At 41.2% G+C, this 21,419-nt stretch overlaps 1 protein-coding gene across 1 annotated transcript; it reads right to left on the bottom strand.

Annotated features, from left to right (window-relative positions):
• Window positions 1-654: 654 nt before the first annotated feature.
• On the bottom strand, window positions 655-2,547 carry LOC145122735 (putative cytochrome c oxidase subunit 6b-like). Its single transcript, XM_079058305.1, has 5 exons — window positions 2,377-2,547; window positions 1,512-1,784; window positions 1,350-1,432; window positions 1,175-1,256; window positions 655-942 (listed from the first exon to the last, which is right to left on the bottom strand). Exons 1-5 carry the CDS (start codon window positions 2,410-2,412, stop codon window positions 889-891), a joined length of 528 nt encoding a protein of 175 aa, XP_078914431.1. The 5' UTR covers window positions 2,413-2,547; the 3' UTR covers window positions 655-888.
• Between the last annotated feature and the right edge of the window lie 18,872 nt (window positions 2,548-21,419).

The raw sequence follows: 21,419 nt of genomic DNA, 5'->3' as shown, positions 1-21,419 counted from the left end.
CATAAGTCGTAACAACATAAAAGTCATATGGATGGTGTGAGAGTTACCAAGAAAGAGAGTTAAAGAACAAATATGTGATAGACCCAAATCATAAGGACCATTCGTGTAATATATGATAAAAGATATAGTAAACTACATGTTAGATCCTAGATTTTTGCTAAACATAACACCTTTTGTTCATAAGATTGGTTTCATTTAACCTTGGTCCTTAATTGAAATCATCGTTGCACCGTTTGTCCCTCACCCAAACTTTAGTTACCTCAACTAGTTAACCCTTCTCACACATGAGCGAAAAATTGGCAATTCCCTCTTATCTGTCTTCCCTACTTAATTCTTCTTTCTTTTTTTAACTTGATTTTGTTCCTCCATGCTTCTACAAACACACACATAAATTGGACGAACCATTGAAGGCTTCCTTTTATAAAAGGTTTCTCAAACTCTCGAAATGTTTCAACTCATGTTTCCTTAAGCTCACAAAGACAAATGATGTTGATACTAGGAGGAGTTTGGCACGAAACATGATTTTTGCAACAAACCATTTCACAATGAACTCACAAGAATATAAAACTTTAACAACCAAAAGCTTTAGAGTTTAGATAATGAAAATCAATTGTTACACAAATCTTTGTGTGATTGATTCATGCAAAAAAAAGCAACAACAAATTGATTGAAATCTTTATTAAGCAGTTTTTATATCATGTTTTGATCATGAGATGAGCCTCTTCGATGATGATATTAGAATTACAAAAAAAAAAAAGATGGGGGGAGTCTTTCTCTTAAGTCTTGAACATGTTCATAGACTCCAACCCAATTTAAAAAAAACATGGAACCAAAGACAAAGCCATTATTAAGTTCCATTTCTCATTGTAATGAATGACTTTAGAGGTTTTAGAGAGGACCCGGGAAGGTCCCATTCTCCCTTTGCTCATTCCATCTGTCTACCTGCATACACAATACAATATCAAGTTTTAAACTCTGACTAACAGACTGTTGTTTGATAGTTGCTGATTGAGTCAGATCCACCCTCATCCTCTTATCAGACCCAGTAAGAGGCATATCCAAAACTATCAGACCAAATCATGGGCTTCTAACTGTAGTATCAAACAGTCTGAATCTGACCCTGTCAGATTAGCCTCCTGAATAAAATTAATAAGTTGAAAGTGTTGAAGCATACCCATTCGCCCGGGCAAAGTGAGCGATAATATTTTGCAAACTTATCACATTCAGACGCGTCTTCTCCTTTCGCAGCCACACACCTTATAAATCAAAAATCATAAATCATAAATCATAAATAAATATATAACAAAAATTAATTAAAACAAATTCAAAATTCAATTGAATATAGTGACCTGTGGTACTCAACATATCGGGTAAAGCAATGCCTGCTTTGATTTGTAGTTGGAAAACGATAATCTCCAGGTGCTGTCTCCAGCTTTTGAATTAAATAAAAAAAAAAAAAACAAAAATCAAATTATTTGTTTAAAGAAATAGTAAAAATCAATGAAACTTACCTTAATCTCTGGGGTTTCGTTTTGGGTGTCTCCTTCTTCAACAGTTTCAGTGGTTTCTTCAGTTGGGGTGGGGTCGGTGACATCCTCGTCAGCAGCTGGAGGGGGCCCACTCACGTTTTCTTCTTCAGAAGCAGAACTCTGGCTGCTGATATCTTCAGATGTAGGGGCATTTCCGTCAACTGTAGACTCAACAGGGGTAGCAACTACAGCACTCTTCTCCTCAGGTTCACTCTCCACCTTCAGCTTCTCTTCTATATCCTTGAGCAGATAATCCTGCAACAAAAACCATTCGGATTTTATCCCAAAATATCAATGAACTTAATTCCATATAATACAAATCTGACAAAAGGGAAACAGACTTCACAGATAATTCGTACATCCTTCCTCAATCAGTGTCCTCAGAAAGTTGCAGAGATAAAATAAGTATGATTTCAGAAGCCTTCAAGCTAAGTAAACAATGACCTACTGAGGATCTCATTTCATAAGAATACGTACAAAGATAACCAAGTGGAGGTTCAATTGATGTTAAATCGATACCTAAAACCGATAAATGCAGTAATGAAAGTTGATAATTTTCTCAAAAGGAGATGAAATCTGATGTTAGATTACATTCGGAAACCACTAGTTCTTACATTCAAATTAGGTCTCCGACATGTCAAAGCAAAATCAACAAAAAAAAAAAAAAAAAAAAAACAAACTTCGATCGCAACTAGATTCGATTCATACAATATCATACTAACTTCTACGCAAGATACAAAACCATCAAAAAAAAAAAAAAAACCAAAACACACATCAGATCAAGAAGTGGAAACGGAACATATGCTAGCTAAATTCTACAGAAAAAGGAGAATCTTATTGAGTGTACCTCAGACAGAGAGTTGGCCTTATCGGATTCCGCCATGGATCGATGCGGCTGTAGAAGCTTCGGACAGGAGAGGCAAAGAGATTTGGGGGTTTTAGGTTTTCAGATAAGCAGACGCTGGATGCTTCAATTGTTCATATGCAGTAGATCCAAGAGTCAAAATCGACGAAGTCAAAGAGGACGAATATTTTTTCCTTTTTTTTCTTCGTTTTTTATGTAAATCCCAATTTGATTATCGTTTACAGTATTGGGCCAAAATTTACATAGATTATTTTGGGTCAAATCCTCATAGCAATTCTGGGCCAAAAAGCCTAACCCAATGTAACCAAAAAAAATTAAAATTAAAAACTGTAAATAAAACTTATAACAAATTGTATTTGAATATAAATATAAAAAGTACAGAAGTACGGAATTTCATTTTCTACAAAAAAAAATATAATGTTATTTGTGTTGCTCCGGTTGTAATCATCGTATTTGTATCAGATATATTTATCGTCTTCAGTTTGTTTAAAATCATCTTAATTTATTCATTATTTTCATTGTCATTGTCATCATGAAAATCACCATATATAATAGTATGGGACTTTAATAAACCCTATCATTATTAGTATCACACTCATCAAATGTTGCGATGCGAGGTGTTGTATGGGCTTCATATATCTAAATAATAATTTCAAATAAGATGTATACATCTATTGAATTGTGGTTTAAGTTTTGTTCTTTGTTATATGATACCCCTACCATTAAAACAAAAGACAGATTCCGAAGCTACTGTAATAATTGATAATATAGTGACTACTTGGTCGATTTGTGAATTGTGAGGACCCTATCAAGACGGAAGGTTGAGATTAAGAATCCCCGATAGTGATTTAATTTGATGTCATTTTCTTATGACAAAATGAGAACATGAAATTGTCAAAATGACCAAAAAAAATCGTCTATAACCCTTCAGCCACATGTTTGTAGTTGTAGGTGGCCTCCAAAGTCCAAAATATCGCATCCTTTTACTGAGTAAAAGCAATAATATTTTTTTAAATTATTTAAAAATTATTTTTATTTGTTGAAAGTTAGAATTTACAAACTATTCTAACACGTTTCAGCAACAACGACTATCAATATAGTGGTCGTATATAGTGATAACAACATGTTGTATTTAAAGCCTTCGTCAGTCGACGCTAAAAAACAATTTTCTTTCAATAAGTCATACAATCAGTTAATTTATACTTAACTACTTAACTGTATAAATCTTTACTTAGAAATTGGTGCATAACAACATCGTTGTGGTCTTGTGGACTTGTGGGTGTTTCTTTTAATGTGGAATAATATTAAGATAAAAATTATAAATTGGTAATAAATTGATGATGGAAAACACTAATTTAGTAATGAAAAGTTATATAACTTTAAATAAATGATCACCTTTTTTTTTCTCTTTTGGCGACGCTAGTGTTTGACATGCGACAAGATTTTTCGATGGGGTGTATTTTGAGAATGCGATCGTCTTAATTTGATATGGTGATTAGTGTGTGACGGTTTGATATGAGTTATGGTATTGTAACAAATCAAGAATGAGAGTGGCATATAGGTAATGGAAGAAGAATGGAGTGAAAGCTCAAGAAGGAGGTAGTAGGGTAAGACGAAATGATAATGAAGCGGAAAATTTATCAATCACGTCTTACGTACCATATTTTCTTAAGGATCTGGACGAAGAAAACCTATGGAACGTATTTGAAAATTATGGAAAGCTTGTGGATGTATACATCGCTCGGAAGCTCCTGAAAATAGGAAAATACTTGCATGCGTGAGGTTCCTGAAGGTGTATGATCAGAAGGCACTCGAGAAGACCATATGGCTTTTGGCATAATTAGGGGTGAGCATTTGGATCTGTGGACCGGACCGAACCGTTTTTTTGGACCCCCGAACCAGTTCTTAGTTCTAGGATTTGAGCGAAACCGGTCCGGCCCGACCCGACCGGTTCCAGGTAAAAATCGGTTTTGGACCGGCTTATTTAAAAAAAATTATTCTGTAAAAATTTTTAAGCAAGCATATCTCATTCGTTTTTAGTTGGATTGACATGCGGTTTTTCCACCGTGTAATTTAGAATTTGTAGATGATTTTAGACTATAATTTTGTTGTTTTTGATGTTATATTCGATGAGTTACAATCCTTCAAAGATGAGATATCAAATATGAAATATTTCAGCTTTTCAGCAATAAATTTAAAGTTTTGTATTCTGTGAAATTCTTTAAACAATCATATCTTATTCATTTTATGTTGATTGACATGCGGTTTTCTCGAACGTGTAATTTAGTGTTTGTAGATGATTTTAAACTATAATTTTGTTGTTTTCGGTGTTATATTTGATGAGTAACAATCTTTTAAAGATGAGATATCAAAGCTGAAAACTTTTAGTTTTTCAGCAAAAATTTAAAATTTTGTATTCTGTGAAATTCTTTAAACAAACATATCTCATTAGTTTTAAGTCGGATTGACATGCAGTTTTTCCCAACGTGTAATTTAGAGTTTGTAGATGAGTTTGGACTATAATTTTGTTGTTTTGGGTGTTATATTCAATGAGTTACTATCCTTCAAACAAATGATATAAAGTATAAACAATCAAAGTTTGACGGTCCAAATGGCACAAGAAGTGGAAACATATTTATTTTTACCGTATCAAACCCAAAAAAAATATTCATTTTAACGAGTTGTAAAGTATCAAACCCAACAACATATTCGTTTTAACGAGTTGTATCAAACCCAAAAATGTGTTTTAACAAGTTGCACGATATGCATGTAAAGTTGTACCGGTCCAAATGGGTCTAAGAACCAAAAAACCCAGACATGGACCTGGACCTGGTATGTTTCATCCAGTCCGGTCCACGTTCCACAATATTCTTCGCCATCGGTCCGTTCCAAGAGTCGATCCAGTCCGGTCCAAATGCTCACCCCTAGGCATAATGGTATCAGGAGTTGAGAGATATGTCTCCTAAACCAAAGGTTGGGATTCAAGTCTTACTTGGGACAAAAGGTGTAGATTTAAAAGTAGATTAGTAGGAACGTGTGTAAGTTGTTCTAAAAAGGTATTAAAGGGGGATTTATCATCAACTTGATTGGGAAACTTCCATAATGTTGCTTTTATTACAAAGTTTCATCGTAATAACAATCATCCCTCAAAGAACCATGTGTTGTGAACAGTAACAATGGGAGGATGGGAAGGCTATTAATGATCCAAACTGCAACATCTTGTGTCGTATGCAAGTGTCCTTACAGGAGGTTCAGTTGAATCTACGACACAAAAAGAAGGCAACAACAAAGTGACTTTAGTAGTAGTGGATGCTTTGAAAGTCATTGATGTGCTTAGGGTGATAATTAAAAATATAAGGGAAGAGGTAACCATTCTAGACATGTATAAAATTCTCAGAGGTCAAGGTTTTATCGAGTTAAAGATAAGTTATGTTGGTGGAAGACGAGTTTGGGTGGAGTTTAATAAAATTGAAGCTTATATGAAGTTCAAGAAATATAATGCCATGAAATCGATGTTTAAATATATTCGTCCGATAACAAGGAATTTTGTAGTAAAAGGAACGTATGATATGGTTGAAGATTTATAAGTTACCTATTTACGCGTAGACTTTAAGTGCATTCAAGAAGGTTGTTGTATTGTATGGTATGCTCATGTGTTATGGATGATGGCATGGATGACTGCATAGCTTTTGTTCAAGTGTGTGTGTTAACACCAAGATCAAGTCATTTATATAATATAACACTTTAGTTAACAATGGTGTTGTTAAGTATGACGTGTCAGTGATATAAGTTCCATCCAAGACTCCTTTTAGTAAAAATCAAGATGATGACTCGAATGCAGACACAACCTCGGTCAAACAACATTTCAAGCAATGGAGATGAGAAGTGTATATCTTATACTTTTCAAAACAAGGTTAATAATGATGTGGGGGGGGGGGAGGGGAATCAAAGAAATGAAGATGATTTTAGATAGTGTGTTGTTAAAGAAGTTTCGAGTGAACCATAGTACACTAGACAAAGGGAGTGTAGATGTGTCATTTCCAATCATAAGTAGAAATTATTGTATAATCATCCCATTATGTTAGAGGCACTGAATGCAGCAAAAGAACACCTTTTACCACTAGTCATAAACTTGGTCGGGATGGTGCGACATCAGATAGCTCCAAAACTGATATTATACCACCGGTTTTAATGTTGAAAGTTTAATTTGCCTATCTTCTCGTGCACACGGTTCGGCGATATGCCATGTACAATGGTTCAAGCTAACCAAAGTAAAAGTGGAGAACGAAAGAAGAATAAATCAGATGGTGATGTCAACTCTGAAAATGTGTCTTTCTCTACTAAATGTAAATCTAAAACTAAGTTGTGAGATAATAAAGTAAATGTTATTTTCTTTGAGAGAGGAAATGCGTTCATATATTGAGTTTAGTAATGCAATGGGATATGAGATGGAAGGAATTAAGAGAGATGTTTAGAATTTGATTGAAATATTAGGTTCTCAAAAATTTTATAATGATTATTATGTCCCTTAATAAATGTGAGGTAAGAAGTAACATTAAAAGGATTTTGGTGAAATATATGTGCATGGATAACGGTATAAATATCTTAGGGATTTAGGAGACTCTAACGACACAGTTGGTTTTGTTTAAAAAGTAGTCTACGAGTGTAACATCCCGATGATAAAGTACTTCTAAATTTAACCCTATAATTTTATCATGTTGCATTCTGGGTCCCTAAGTAGAAGGAAATATGCATCGGAATCCCTAGTGGCAATTTCGTAATTTGGGAGGTTTGTAAGTACGCCATGCATACATGTGTACGCTTAGCGTACTAAGCCGCGCCTTAGTACACAGGGCGTACGTGCCCATCATGCAAACCCTAATTTTTAGGGTTTGGCTCATATTCAAACCCCATTATAGCCTCATTTTCCCTTACCTTATCAGCCTCCACCCTCTCATACGTGTTTGCAACCCTAGTATCATCTTGAGGAGCCATTTCTAAGCTTGTGGGTGTGTTTTGGTGCTCTTTAAGAAGAAGGAAGGAAGAGGAGACCACCTTGAAGGAGTAAAGCTCTCTAGATCCAAGATCAAACCACCTTTTGGCACCATTTTAAGGTATCAAGTTCTGAACTTGGTGTAGTTTCTTGTAGATATTGTTTTGGGTTAGTTTTAGGTTCTTTGTACCAAATGTGGTTTTTCATGAACAAAGCATGTTCTTGACCCCATGCAAGTCTACAAGCTCATACATCAGGCATACAAAGGCATCTCTCCTAGCATTCTATCATGCAATCTTGAGCAGATCCTTAGCGCTAATCTAGCATGCGATTCACATATTCACAATTCAAATCATAACATAAACATGTATGGGTATTTTAGGAAAACTTACTTGAGCTCGGTCGATTGCATGCATCACACCCTTTTTCTTTTATTAGAAAACCCTTTTTTATAAACATCTTCTTTTTTTGCAAAATCTACCAAATCCTCAGTTTGAGTTCAGACACAACCGAGAGTATGCATGAATCCCTCAAACTAAGGCTCTGATACCAACTTGAAACATCCCAAAAATTAAGACTAAAAATGTCGATTTTTAAATTAATTAAAACCATTATCCAAACAACATCATAGAAACCATGGTGAATCAAAGTGTATCAATAACATCCAAGTACATCAGAGTGATATAAAAATACAAAACGACATGGTGTGTGCACTGCAATCATCCCAGGCTCTTCCTCTTCGAACCAGAAGTACCTGAAACATAAACTGAAAATCGTAAGCACAAAGCTTAGTGAGTTCCCCAAAATACCACAGACCATACATATCAACATATAATGGGCCCCGCCCGACATCGAGCCCCGCTCGGTAAATCGAGTTGTCAGTCATCAGGCCCCGCTTGGCATCGGACCCCTCTCGGTATACATATAAACAAATAATGTAACAACGTATATTTTCAGTACAACGTTTTTCATTTTTAAAACATAATTTCATTCGTAAGATATCATAAAAATCCATTGTATCACATGTCATCATAATAAAACAAATCCCAAGATCTCTAATACATAAATCCCATCAATGTGTACAGATCATGCTGGCGCCTTCCCGCGATCCTCACTGGTACCTGCAACACATCACACAACACTGTAAGCATAAATGCTTAGTGAGTTCCCCAAAATACCACATACGCACATATGCCACTCAAGGCTATAACTCTACAAGACCTTCCGGTTAATGTGTCTCAGGGGACTTCTGTCCCACAATCCTAGTAGACCTTCCGGTCCTACCCGTAGCGACCTTCCGGTCTGTAACGCCCGTAGATCCGGGCTAGTCAATTTAGAGGCAATGAGTGTCGAAAACGAATTTTCGGCAAAAGATTATTTATAATAAATAATCTTAACCAAGTTGTAGAATATTTCTCAAGGTTTCCGTACATATAAAGAACTCCGAAATCCGAGTTATAACGAAGAAGTTATGGCCCGTTGAAGTTTTACGGCAAAACCGGCACGGCAGCGGGAAGCGTAAATAGTGAATTTACGATGGAGCGAATTTTAGCCTTAGTGATCTAAACAAAAGTCGTAGAAAAAGTTAAACCGAGAGCGTCCATAAAAGCCCAAATCTGACTTTGTATGAGGAAGTTATGATTTTTCGAAGTTTCGGCTTAGCAGTGTACAGCCCGAAACTCGAATTTTAGTTCGAGCGGTTTTTGGCTTACGCGACCTAAATGAGAGTTGAAGATCTCATTAATAGGAACTCAACGGTAAAAAGACAGACAAAAACGGAGCTCGTATGCGAAAGTTATGGATGAAGCTTAGTCTCTACTTTTCGAGCGCGGCGAATTCGATACAGTTTTGTAAATCCGAGATAGAATGATAATTAGCCAACGAGGTCTAAATGAGAGTTGAAGAACTCATTAATAGGAACTCAACGGTAAAAAAGACAGACAAAAACGGAGCTCGTATGCGAAAGTTATGGACGAAGCTTAGTCTCTACTTTTCTAGCGCGGCGAATTCGATACAGTTTTGTAAATCCGAGATAGAATGAGAATTAGCCAACGAGGTCTAAATAAGAGTTGAAGATCTCATTAATAGGAACTCAACGGTAAAAAGACAGACAAAAACGGAGCTCGTATGCGAAAGTTACGGACGAAGCTTGGAGACTACTTTACTATACAATTCCTATAAATAAGAGATGAACTCTTCATAATTTCCTCACACCTTCAAACCTTTCTTTCTCTCTCTAACTTCTCTCTAACCTCCTTAAACCCCTCCCAAGTCTAGGGAACCTCCCTAGCACGAGAAGAAATCCCCGGAGCGCCCGACGGCTCCGAGAAGAAAAGCTTTCGGCTCAGAAACGCTGCTCCAGCGAAGCCCGGTTTTTAATAAAAACTCGCTGTAAGTGAGCTACGCCTACACTATTTTTAATATAACTTCTAATTAATTATAGTAACATTATTAGGACCTTAAAACAATTATTTGGGATATTATTATGAGTTATATAAGAGTGTTGTTTAACGCTTATATAATAATAATAATAATAATAATAATAATAATAATAATAATAATAATAATAGCTAGACTATTAATTAGTCGCGGTTAACGTTAGACTAAACCCTAGTGGTATTGATACTAGGTTTTGTCGAAGGAAATTGTTTTAAGAGTAACGAAGCACTGTCTGAGTTTGGAATCATCACTTTAACAGGTGAGTGCATGGTCCCTTTCATCTTACACATAGATATGAAGTATTTAATATAAATTACGTGCTGTGAGTGCATGGTCTCTTTCATCTTACACATAGATATGAAGTATTTTATATAAATTACGTGCTATCTGTGCAAATTATCTGAATACTTGCTGTCTATGATGGATGAATGATTTTATACATGTTTTAAATGATTTAAATATATATTTATTTTATATCTACAAATACGTTGGGATAAAACATGGGTAGATGAAATAGTTGGTGTGTGATGAAATAAAATGATGAGAGATAGGTGATGATAATTAGGTGATGGATAGGTGATGATGAATCGGTGATGTAGGATGAAAGATACTATAACCTTGTCCGACAATTTGGAGATGTAGTCATCTACTAGAGTATAGATGGCGACCACGGAATATTCTAGACAACCCGTGGAAACACCAACAGACTTATAACCTGTAGGTGATGAATTACGAGTCCAGATGATGTGGTGACTGTATATTCATGCGATGATACTCTAACCCTTACTATGAATTACGAGTCCAGGCGACGTCGTAACTACGTATTCATGACTTAGGAACGAGCATATAAGGAAATGTGAGGTAGAAAGATGAGAGGTAAATATGATATAGGAGATGACCCTTAAGATAATTCTTTAAGGAATATTAAAGAAGATAACGGGGATGGGTAATCGGGTTGATTGTTTGATGTTTAAATATAATAATTATATTATTGTGGGTTGAAAACCATATGTACTCACCAGGTTTCCCAACCTGACCCACTGCAGCTTATTTGTATCACAGGTGTCGATACGAAGCTACTTTGCACTGAGAGATTTAAAAGAGATGTAGATCACTAGTGTAAATGAATGTAAGTTTTGTTTATGCTTATGTTTCTGTATTGACGATGACATCCCAAATGTTTTAAATGAATAAAAATACATTTCTTCGGAAATTCTTTAATAACGTATTTATCATGTTTTTCTGGGAACAAATTCCGCAACATTTTTATTAAAAGAAGTACTCTGATTTTTATAAAGCATAAACAAAAATCGGTCTTTTCTGGCCGTGAAAATGGGGATGTCACACGGTCCATATCATAATGACCTTCCGGTCCATATCATAATGACCTTCCGGTCCATAACATACTACTCATAACATAACATAGCACGTACATATTAAATAACAGCATACATCGCATACTCCTCATAACACATAAGACCTTTCGGTCACACATATTACCACTCTAGGTAAAGTATAGTGAGAAGACTCACCTCGTACGATGTCGGATAACCTCTCGTGCTCAATAACCCGACCTAGCCTCCTCCTATCAACACAATAACATCTCTAATCAATACTTTATCTTGTCCTCATTTCTAAGGAGTGGGTAGAAGACCATTCTACCCCTCCCAGATCTCTCTCTAGAACCATCTTGACCAAAACCCTAAGGTCAACTGAAGTCAACTCAAGTCAACGGTCAAACTTTGACCAGACTCGTCGAGTGCACTCGTGTGACTCGGCGAGTCCAGGCATCTTCCGAATCCTCATAGATCCTCACACGACTCGTCGAGTTAACCTTTCACTCGACGGGTTACCACCGGTCATGAATCGCGGGGCAACCCGACTCGACTCGTCGAGTCCCCTTATGGACTCGGCGAGTTCCTTCCATGGCAACACTCAAATGACCTTCTGAGGTCAGATCTGTTTCTCTAATCTATAGATCTGACCTTACCATACTCAATAATCACGTAAAGGTCCGACCTTTACACTCATGCAACGTTCAATATGCTTCTTTTGGTGAAATAGCCTCTAAAATGGCAACCTAGGCTCATATCTCTAAGGAAGTAGCATAAAGCAAGGAGGTTGGGACTCTCTGGACCTCTCAAGGTCCAGATCCAGAGTTTAACACTCAAAGGGACATCATAAGCATCATATCCAAGCCAATAAAGGATAGAGTAAACCCTAGATTCAAGGGTTCTACACCAAAACAGAAAAAGGTTTGATATAATACCTCAAAGATGGAGTTTCCTTGCTTGAAACCACAGAATAGCAACCCCACTGACCTTCTTTTACTGGAATCTCCTTCTTCTTTGCAAAAACCACACCAACAAGGATTAAAATAGCCCTTTTCCTCACACCACACGCTCAAGCTCACTAGGGTTTCTCTCTCTGGACTGGTAGCCGCAAATGAGGGCCATAAGGTTCCTTAAATAGGGCACAGGCCCGAGGATTTAGGGTTTCCACCCACAGCGCCTACTCGGCGAGTCTACTCTTGGACTCGTCGAGTAGTTCATTAAACTCACGTGGCCACCCCGCTTCTACTCAACGAGTTATAGCACCAACTCGTCGAGTAGGTCAATGATTCACAAAAATAAATAATTAAAATAATATACCTGGAAATCCGGGTGTTAAAATTCTCCCCCGCTAAAATCAGACTTCGCCCTCGAAGTCTCGCTCTGCAAACAGCTCTGGATGCTGCTCCCGCATCTCCAACTCTGGCTCCCAAGTCAGCTCGGACCCTTTTCGATGTTGCCACTGGACCTGAACCAGGGACACCTCCTTGTTCCTCAGAACCTTGATCCTCCGATCCAAGATCGCGATCGGCTTCTCAACATAATTCAGGCTCGCATCTACCTGAATATATTCTAGTGGTACTACCGTTGACACGTCGGCTATACACTTCCTCAACTGAGACACGTGGAAGGTATCATGTATCTGGCTCAACTCCGCAGGTACCTCTAAACGATACGCTACCCTGCCTACCCTCGCGGTCACTCTGAAAGGACCAATGTACCGGGGCCCCAGCTTGCCCCTCTTCCTGAATCGAATCACTCCTTTTCAAGGAGATACCTTCAGGAGTACGAAGTCTCCAACCTGGAACTCAAGCTCGGATCGTCGCCTATCCGTATAATTCTTCTGGCGACTCTGGGCTGTCAGCAATCTCTACCTGACCTGCAGTATCTGCTCAGTCGTCTGAAGCACTATCTCAGTGCTACCCATCACTCGCTGCCCTACCTCTCCCCAGCAGATGGGAGTCCGACACCTCCTCCCATATAACAACTCGAAAGGAGGCATACCAATACTCGAATGGTGGTTGTTGTTATAGGAAAACCCAGCCAATGATAAGTATGTGTCCCAACTTCCTCCGAAGTCCAACACACATGCTCGGAGCATGTCCTCGAGCGTCTGAATCGTCCGCTCACTCTGTCCGTCCATCTGTGGGTGGTAAGCGGTGCTGAAATGCAACCTCGTACTCAGCTCCTCATGGAATTTCTTCCAGAATCTGGAAGTGAAACGTACATCTCGATCTGAAACAATCGAGATCGGTGCTCCATGCCGCGGTACCACCTCTCTCACATACATCTCTGCCAGTCTCTCTGCGGAAGAGCTCTCGCTGATAGCAAGGAAGTGAGCGCTCTTCGTCATCCGGTCAACAATCACCCAAATTGTATTGACACCCCTCGCGGTCCTCGGCAATTTGGTGATAAAATCCATGGAAATTTGTTCCCACTTCCACTGGGGAACCTCGAGTGGCTGCAACTTGCCATGCGGACGTTGGTGCTCGGCCTTAACCATGCGACAGGTCAAGCACCTCTCAACAAACCACGCCACATCCCTCTTCATACAGGGCCACCAATACTCTCTCTTCAGGTCCAAATACATCTTAGTGGCCCCGGGATGGATCGAGAACCTCGATCTGTGCGCCTCCTCCATCAGGATGGTACGTGCCCCGCCCGTAAACGGCACCCAAATCCGACCTTGAAAAGACATAAGCCCTCGGCTATCGGTAATAAACTCAGATACCTGCCCAATCACCCGCTCTCTCTTGCGGTTCTCCGGTCTCACAACCTCTTCCTGGGCCTCTCGGATGGCATCCAACGCCGGAGTCATCACCGTCATCCTCATAAAAATATCTCGTATCGGAGCACTCTCCGCCCTACGGCTCAGGGCATCGGCTACAACGTTAGCCTTGCCCGGGTGATACAGGATCTCGCAGTCATAATCCTTTACCACATCCAACCATCTCCTCTGGCGCATGTTCATGTTGGGCTGATCCATCAAGTACTTCAAACTCTTGTGGTCCGTGTATATGATACACCGAACCCCATACAAATAATGACGCCATATCTTGAGGGCAAACACCACTGCCCCCAACTCCAAATCGTGGGTGGGATACCTCACCTCTTGAGGCTTCAGCTGCCTCGATGCGTATTCTATCACGTGCCCTCTCTGCATAAGCACCGCACCCAACCCCGATATCGATGCGTCACAATACACCGCGAAATCCTCCATTCCCTCCGGAAGGGCTAACACCGGGGCTTCGCACAGTCTCTGGCGAAGAGTCTCAAACGAGGTCTGCTGCTCTGGACCCCACGTAAAAGCAACGCCCTTCCAGGTCAACCTGGTGAGTGGCACGACAATCTTGGAGAAATCCTTGATAAATCTCTGATAGTAGCCGGCCAACCCCAGAAAACTCCTGATCTCGGTAGGGGATCTCGGCACCTCCCAACTCATCACCGCCTCAATCTTGGCTGGATCGACCAATATCCCATTCTGATTAACGAGATGCCCCAAGAACTGGACATCTCGTAACCAGAAATCACACTTGGAGAATTTGGCGTAAAGCCTCTCCGATCTCAAAACCCCGAGGGTCTCCCTCAAATGCTCCTCATGCTGCTCTCGGGATCTCGAATACACCAGAATATCGTCGATGAACACGATCACCGATCAATCCAACATCGGCCTGCACACCCTGTTCATGAGATCCATGAACGCTGTCGGTGCATTGGTGAGCCCAAAAGGCATCACCACGAACTCGTAATGCCCATAACGAGTGCTGAACTCCGTCTTCTGGATATCCTCATCTCGCACTCTCATCTGGTGATATCCAGACCTCAAATCTATCTTGGAGAACCAAGACGCTCCCTGTAACTGATCGAACAGATCATCGATCCTTGGTAAGGGGTAACAGTTCTTGACCGTCAACTTGTTCAGCTCCCGGTAATCAATGCACATCCGGTGTGAACCATCCTTTTTCTTGACAAAAAGGATCGGCGCTCCCCACGGCGAGCTACTCGGTCGAATAAACCCCTTCCCCAGCAGCTCCTGAAGCTGCGAGGATAACTCCTGCATCTCTGGCGGCGCAAGGCGATAAGGCGCCTTAGCGATAGGCGCTGCCCCCGGAACCAAATCGATACGGAACTCCACCTGCCTCTCGGGAGGCACACCCGGAAACTCCTTGGGAAAAACATTCGGGAACTCACGCACTATCGGAACATCATCAATCGAACTCGATCTCTCCGTGGCCACTTGTGTATCCATCACATAAGCTACAAACCCGTTGCAGCCCAGCTGTAAACTCTGTCTTGCTCTGGCAGCCGAACAAAATGCTGACCCACATCGGGTACCCTCGCCATATACAGTCAGCACTCCCCCACTAGGGTCTCGTATCGTCACCGTCTGCCGCTCGCAGTCTATAACCGCCCCAAATCGGCTCAACCAATCCATACCCACTATAACGTAAACGTCCCCCATCGCAATCGGGACCAGATCTATTGGGAACTCAACACCGAAGATCTCGAGTACACATCCTCGAATCACATCAGTAGCATACACCGCTCGCTCGTCAGCTATGGAAACTCGTAGAGGTCGACTCAACGCCTCTCGTCGAATACTGATGTGCTGACTAAACGCTAACGACACAAATGATCGACTCGCACCCGAGTCAAATAACACCAAATCAGGTACAGAACTCACAAGAAAAGTACCTACGCATATCATAACATAAGCACAATATCTCAACTCAGCATAAATAAATGAATGAATACATATCAGCCACGACATCGGGCGTTGCGCGGACCTCCTCCGCTGTCAACTGGAAGGCTCTCCCGCGAGCCTTCGGTGCCTCGGCCTTCACTGGCCGACCCTCAGTAGCTCGTGCAGTAGCAGGGGCAGATCCCTGCGCTGATCCCTGTGACAGTTGTGGGCACTCGGCCCTCCGGTGACCCATCTGGTTGCAATGAAAGCAAACCATAAATCCCTTGGGCAGTCCTTGGCTATATGCCCCTCCTTGCCACATTTGTAGCAAGCACCCGACCGACACACTCCATCATGTCCCTTGCCGCACTTCCCACAAGTGCGGCCCTTCTGGCCTCCATATCTCGTATCAGCGGGCTTAGCCCGCTTGGCTGCCGGCTGTACCTGTACCGGTCGCCTATCACTCCTCTGAGACTCGGCCTCCTCCCTGGCCTGAGTCTCTAGCTCAATCTCCCTCTTCCGGGCATTTGCCTGAAGCTCGGCAAACGTCCGGTACGTCGAGTTCGCCACGAACTCGCGAATATCTCTGCTCAGTATGCTCTGATACCGGCTCATGCGTGCCTGCTCGGTAGACACATGCTTAGGGCAAAACATCGCCCTCTCATGAAACTTCCTGGTGATCACAGTAACATAATCAGTACCCTGCTTGAGGGACAAGAACTCCTGGGCCAGTCGTTCCCTTTCCACCGGGGGAACGTACTCATCACGAAATATGGTGGTGAACCTCTCCCAGGTCACCGCAGTAAGCTTAGCAGGGGTGAAATCCGCCGACACAAACTTCCACCAGTCCTTCGCCCCCAAGCGAAGCTGGTTCAGCACGAACCGTACTCTCAGATGCTCCAGACACGAGCAGGTGTAGAAGCATCCCTCAATGTCAGAAATCCATCTCATCGCAGCAATCGGATCATGCGTCCCATCAAACTCTAGTGGCTACGTGTTGCTGAACTCCCGGAACAGCAACGCGTCACCCCCCTGAGGTCTAGCAGTAGCAACAGCTGCAGTAGCTGCAGCGGCTGCAGCCTCAGTAACCTTTGCGTATCTCTCATCAAACGTCTCAATCAGGGTGGTCTTGATAGACCCAAACATCTCTGGTATCTCTGCGCGGATAGCCGCAACCACCTCATCGTGGATCATCTGACGAAGCTCCTCGTCACTCACGTCGCTGGTCTTTGCTCTGTGGCGTGTCCCAACCATGATGTCTCTGAAATACAACATAAAAATATCAGAGACTCGCTCGAGTATGCACGCACTCGATAACCCATCCCTACTTGTTCCTTAGTACCCTAAGGATTCTTACTTGGACTGCACACTGATCCGGTGTTTTCAGTAGTACGGGCTCTATACTACCGTCCACACCGCATCAGTATTCACCCCAAGTCCTCCTCCTAGGATCCCAGATCACAAGTACTCTATTTCTCGCTAAGCACAGGCTACCCTTCGGTAGGCCCCTCATAAGCTCCTCACTACTACCTACTCACTCTCAAGCATCTCATAGCAGCAGTAATCTCCTAGGCTAAGGCATCACAAATCAGGCCACTCTAGTCCTAACATGAATACCTATCCTACTCTAGCATACATAACATATCATATCATATCTCATAACACATAATGTAAGGGTATTTTGGGAAATCACCGTTCGGGCGCTGACTGATCGTACACGTTGCTTCTTTCCGCTTTTCTCAAATTCTTTTACTTTTTAGAAAAATTGTTTCTTTTATGAAAAACTTTCTCAAATCCTCAGTTTGAGTTCAAATACGCCCGGAGGTGCATCCGAATCCCTCAAACCAAGGCTCTGATACCAATTTGTAACAACGTATATTTTCAGTACAATTTTTTTCATTTTTAAAACATAATTTCATTCGTAAGCTATCATAAAAATCCATTGTATCACATGTCATCATAATAAAACAAATCCCAAGATCTCTAATACATAAATCCCATCAGTGTGTACAGATCAAGCTGGCGCCTTCCCGCGATCCTCACTGGTACCTGAAACACATCACACAACACTGTAAGCATAAATGCTTAGTGAGTTCCCCAAAATACCACATACGCACATACGCCACTCAAGGCTATAGCTCTACAAGACCTTCCGGTCAATGTGTCTCAGGGGACTTCCGTCCCACAATCCTAGTAGACCTTCCGGTCCTACCCGTAGCGACCTTCCGGTCCATATCATAATGACCTTCCGGTCCATAACATACTACTCATAACATAACATAGCACGTACATATTAAATAAAAGCATACATCGCATACTCCTCATAACACATAAGACCTTTCGGTCACACATATTACCACTCTAGGTAAAGTATAGTGAGAAGACTCACCTCGTACGATGTCGGATAACCTCTCGTGCTCGATAACCCGACCTAGCCTCCTCCTATCAACACAATAACATCTCTAATCAATACTTTCTCTTATCCTCATTTCTAAGGAGTGGATAGAAGACCATTCTACCCCTCCCAGATCTCTCTCTAGAACCATCTTGACCAAAACCCTAAGGTCAACTGAAGTCAACTCAAGTCAACGGTCAAACTTTGACCAGACTCGTCGAGTGCACTCGTGTGACTCGGCGAGTCCAGGCATCTTCCGAATCCTCATAGATCCTCACTCGACTCGTCGAGTTAACCTTTCACTCGACGGGTTACCACCGGTCATGAATCGCGGGGCAACCCGACTCGACTCGTCGAGTCCCCTTATGGACTCGGCGAGTTCCTTCCATGGCAACACTCAAATGACCTTCTGAGGTCAGATCTGTTTCTCTAATCTATAGATCTGACCTTACCATACTCAATAATCACGTAAAGGTCCGACCTTTACACTCATGCAACGTTCAATATGCTTCTTTTGGTGAAATAGCCTCTAAAATGGCAACCTAGGCTCATATCTCTAAGGAAGTAGCATAAAGCAGGGAGGTTGGGGCTCTCTGGACCTCTCAAGGTCCAGATCCAGAGTTTAACACTCAAAGGGATATCATATGTATCATATACAAGCCAATAAAGGATAGAGAAAACCCTAGATTCAAGGGTTCTACACCAAAACAGAAAAGGGTTCGATTTAATACCTCAAAGATGGAGTTTCCTTGCTTGAAACCACAGAATAGCAACCCCCTTGACCTTATTTTGCAGGAATCTCCTTCTTCTTTGCAAAAACCACACCAACAAGGATTAAAATAGCCCTTCTCCTCACACCACATGCTCAAGCTCACTAGGGTTTCTCTCTCTGGACTCGTAGCCGCAAATGAGGGCCATAAGATTCCTTAAATAGGGCACATACCCGAGGATTTAGGGTTTCCACCCACAGCGCCTACTCGGCGAGTCTACTCTTGGACTCGTCGAGTAGTTCATTAAACTCACGTGGCCACCCCGCTTCTACTCGACGAGTTATAGCACCAACTCGTCGAGTAGGTCAATGATTCACAAAAATAAATAATTAAAATAATATACCTGGAAATCCGGGTGTTACAAATAAACATATAACCATATAAACACATGCAATAATCACAAAGATACATAGCATACATGATAGTCATCGGGCCCCGCCCGGTAAACATATAACACATATCACATGCAAGAGTCACGCAGATAACTAGCATCCTATACATAACAAACCATGGGTCGGAATTGGTGCCTTCGACCCGCTAAACGTAGTGAGGAAACTCACATCAAACTGCAGAATCACTCAGATAAAATCTCAGTCTGCTGGTTCGAAAAGTCCCCGCACTAACATCATCAGATAAATATCCAATTAATAATTGGATCACAACCCATAAATAAGAATCTAAGTTATTTGTCCAATATCCAGGGTAAAATACCATTTTACCCTTTTTCTTACTTGGCCCAAATCCAAGGCCCAACCCATTGATTAAAAGGCCCAATTTCCTAAATGACATCCTAAGGCCCAATAAGGCCCAACTTCTAAATTGGCCTCCCAAATCATCATGGACCCGATACCAAGAAAACCCATAGCTCATCCATGGCCTAAAGTCAGAAGTCCAATGTCCCAACAAGGCCCAAACCCTAAAAGCCCAAGATATGACCTAAACCGAGAAAGTCAATCCAAAAGTCAATCTATTGAGTAAGCGGGGCGTACTCAGCTCGTACGCTTATCGTACTCCTTCCGGGGTTAGTACACGCAACGTACCCAACCAGCGTACTCCCCTGATTACCAACCCAACCCATTAAGCTCTTAACTGGTTAAGCCAACATGCTAAACTCCCATATCTGGTCCTAAGTGGCGACTTAATACGTAAAGTTGGGAACTTTACACCCATGCATGGCTTAATGGGGCCCAATACTAAAAAAGAAGCTTAATAAGAACCTTAACACTTGCATGGACCAATATCTTACATAAAGATTGCATTTTTATGCACAATGGACCTCAATGGAGCTAAGATCTAACATCTGTGGCTTCTGGAGTAGATCAAAAGCTCAAATTTAACTCTAAAGAGCCAAAAATGCATAAACAACACCCTAAGTGGGATCTAGCACATAGAATCATCAAGATGAGACTTTTTTTTGACCTCAAATGGCTTGCTAAGGTGAAGATAAATATGGATCTACAGACTCAAGCTACTCCCAAGCAACCTCTAAGTGTTCCTATTCTTCTTTTTCACCACAAAACACCAACAAACTCTCTTTCAAGCTCAAATCTCACCAAATACACTTAGGGTTTCGATATTAGGGCATAGGTTAATGGAGATTGGTCAATAGAGTGTCCAAGAGTGAGATATGTTGTTTAAATATGGTGAAAACCATAAAAATTAGGGTTTGACCATGTACCACGTACACCATGCGTACTTCACGTACGCCCCGCGTACGTGGATGATACCCGCGATCTGGAACGAGCTAGTATGCTAAGCGTACTAAGATTAAGCCCCGTATACTAGCTAGGGACTAGAATGTAATGATTCTTACAATAAGTGGATTAAGGATGTAACATTCCGATGTTAAGGTACTTCAAATCTTGGGCTTTATGATTTTAGTATGTTGCATTTTGGTCCATAAGTTGAAAAATAGTGAAAAGGGGCCCAAAGTGGATTTTGGTGAAAATTGGGCTAGATGAGTATGCCATGCGTACGTGTGTGTATGCTAAGCATACTAAGGCGCACCTTAATATGTTGGGCGTACGAGGGTGACAGGCAAACCCTAATTTTAGGGCTTTGGTTCATATTTAAGCAACATTATAGACTTAAACCCTCTTCTTACTCGGCCTCCATCTGCAATATCGATCCCAAAGCAACCCTAGAGCAAAAAAGAAGCAACTTTGAGCCTTAAGTGGGATTTGGTGTGGTTTGGAAGAAAGAAGAAGGTGGCGAGAAGATGTTGGAGTTGAAGTGCACCTTGGATTTGGGATTGCTACTTGGTTTGGAACATCTTGAAGGTATAAAGCTTGCATCTTTACCCCCTTATCTTGTAGATATAGGTTTTTGCTCTATTAAGTTACTTTTTGGTCCCAAAATGATGATTCATGAACAAAGCATGTTCTTGACTCATTAAGTTGTCCTTTCAGACCCT

Source organism: Lactuca virosa, chromosome 6 (genome assembly GCF_052849685.1).
Source record: "Lactuca virosa cultivar CGN04683 chromosome 6, Lactuca_virosa_CGN04683_v6, whole genome shotgun sequence".
Classification (NCBI taxonomy): Eukaryota; Viridiplantae; Streptophyta; class Magnoliopsida; order Asterales; family Asteraceae; genus Lactuca; species Lactuca virosa.
Note: the sequence above shows the minus strand (reverse complement) of the source record. Positions and strands in the feature narration are given on the sequence as shown.

Coding starts and splice junctions, on each gene's coding strand:
- LOC145122735 (XM_079058305.1), bottom strand. CDS start 2,412: ATGGCGGAATCCGATAAGGCCAACTCTCTGTCTGAG. Junction 1,785..2,376: donor AGGCCAACTCTCTGTCTGAG/GTACACTCAATA, acceptor TTTTTGTTGCAG/GATTATCTGCTCAAGGATAT. Junction 1,433..1,511: donor ACGAAACCCCAGAGATTAAG/GTAAGTTTCATT, acceptor TTAATTCAAAAG/CTGGAGACAGCACCTGGAGA.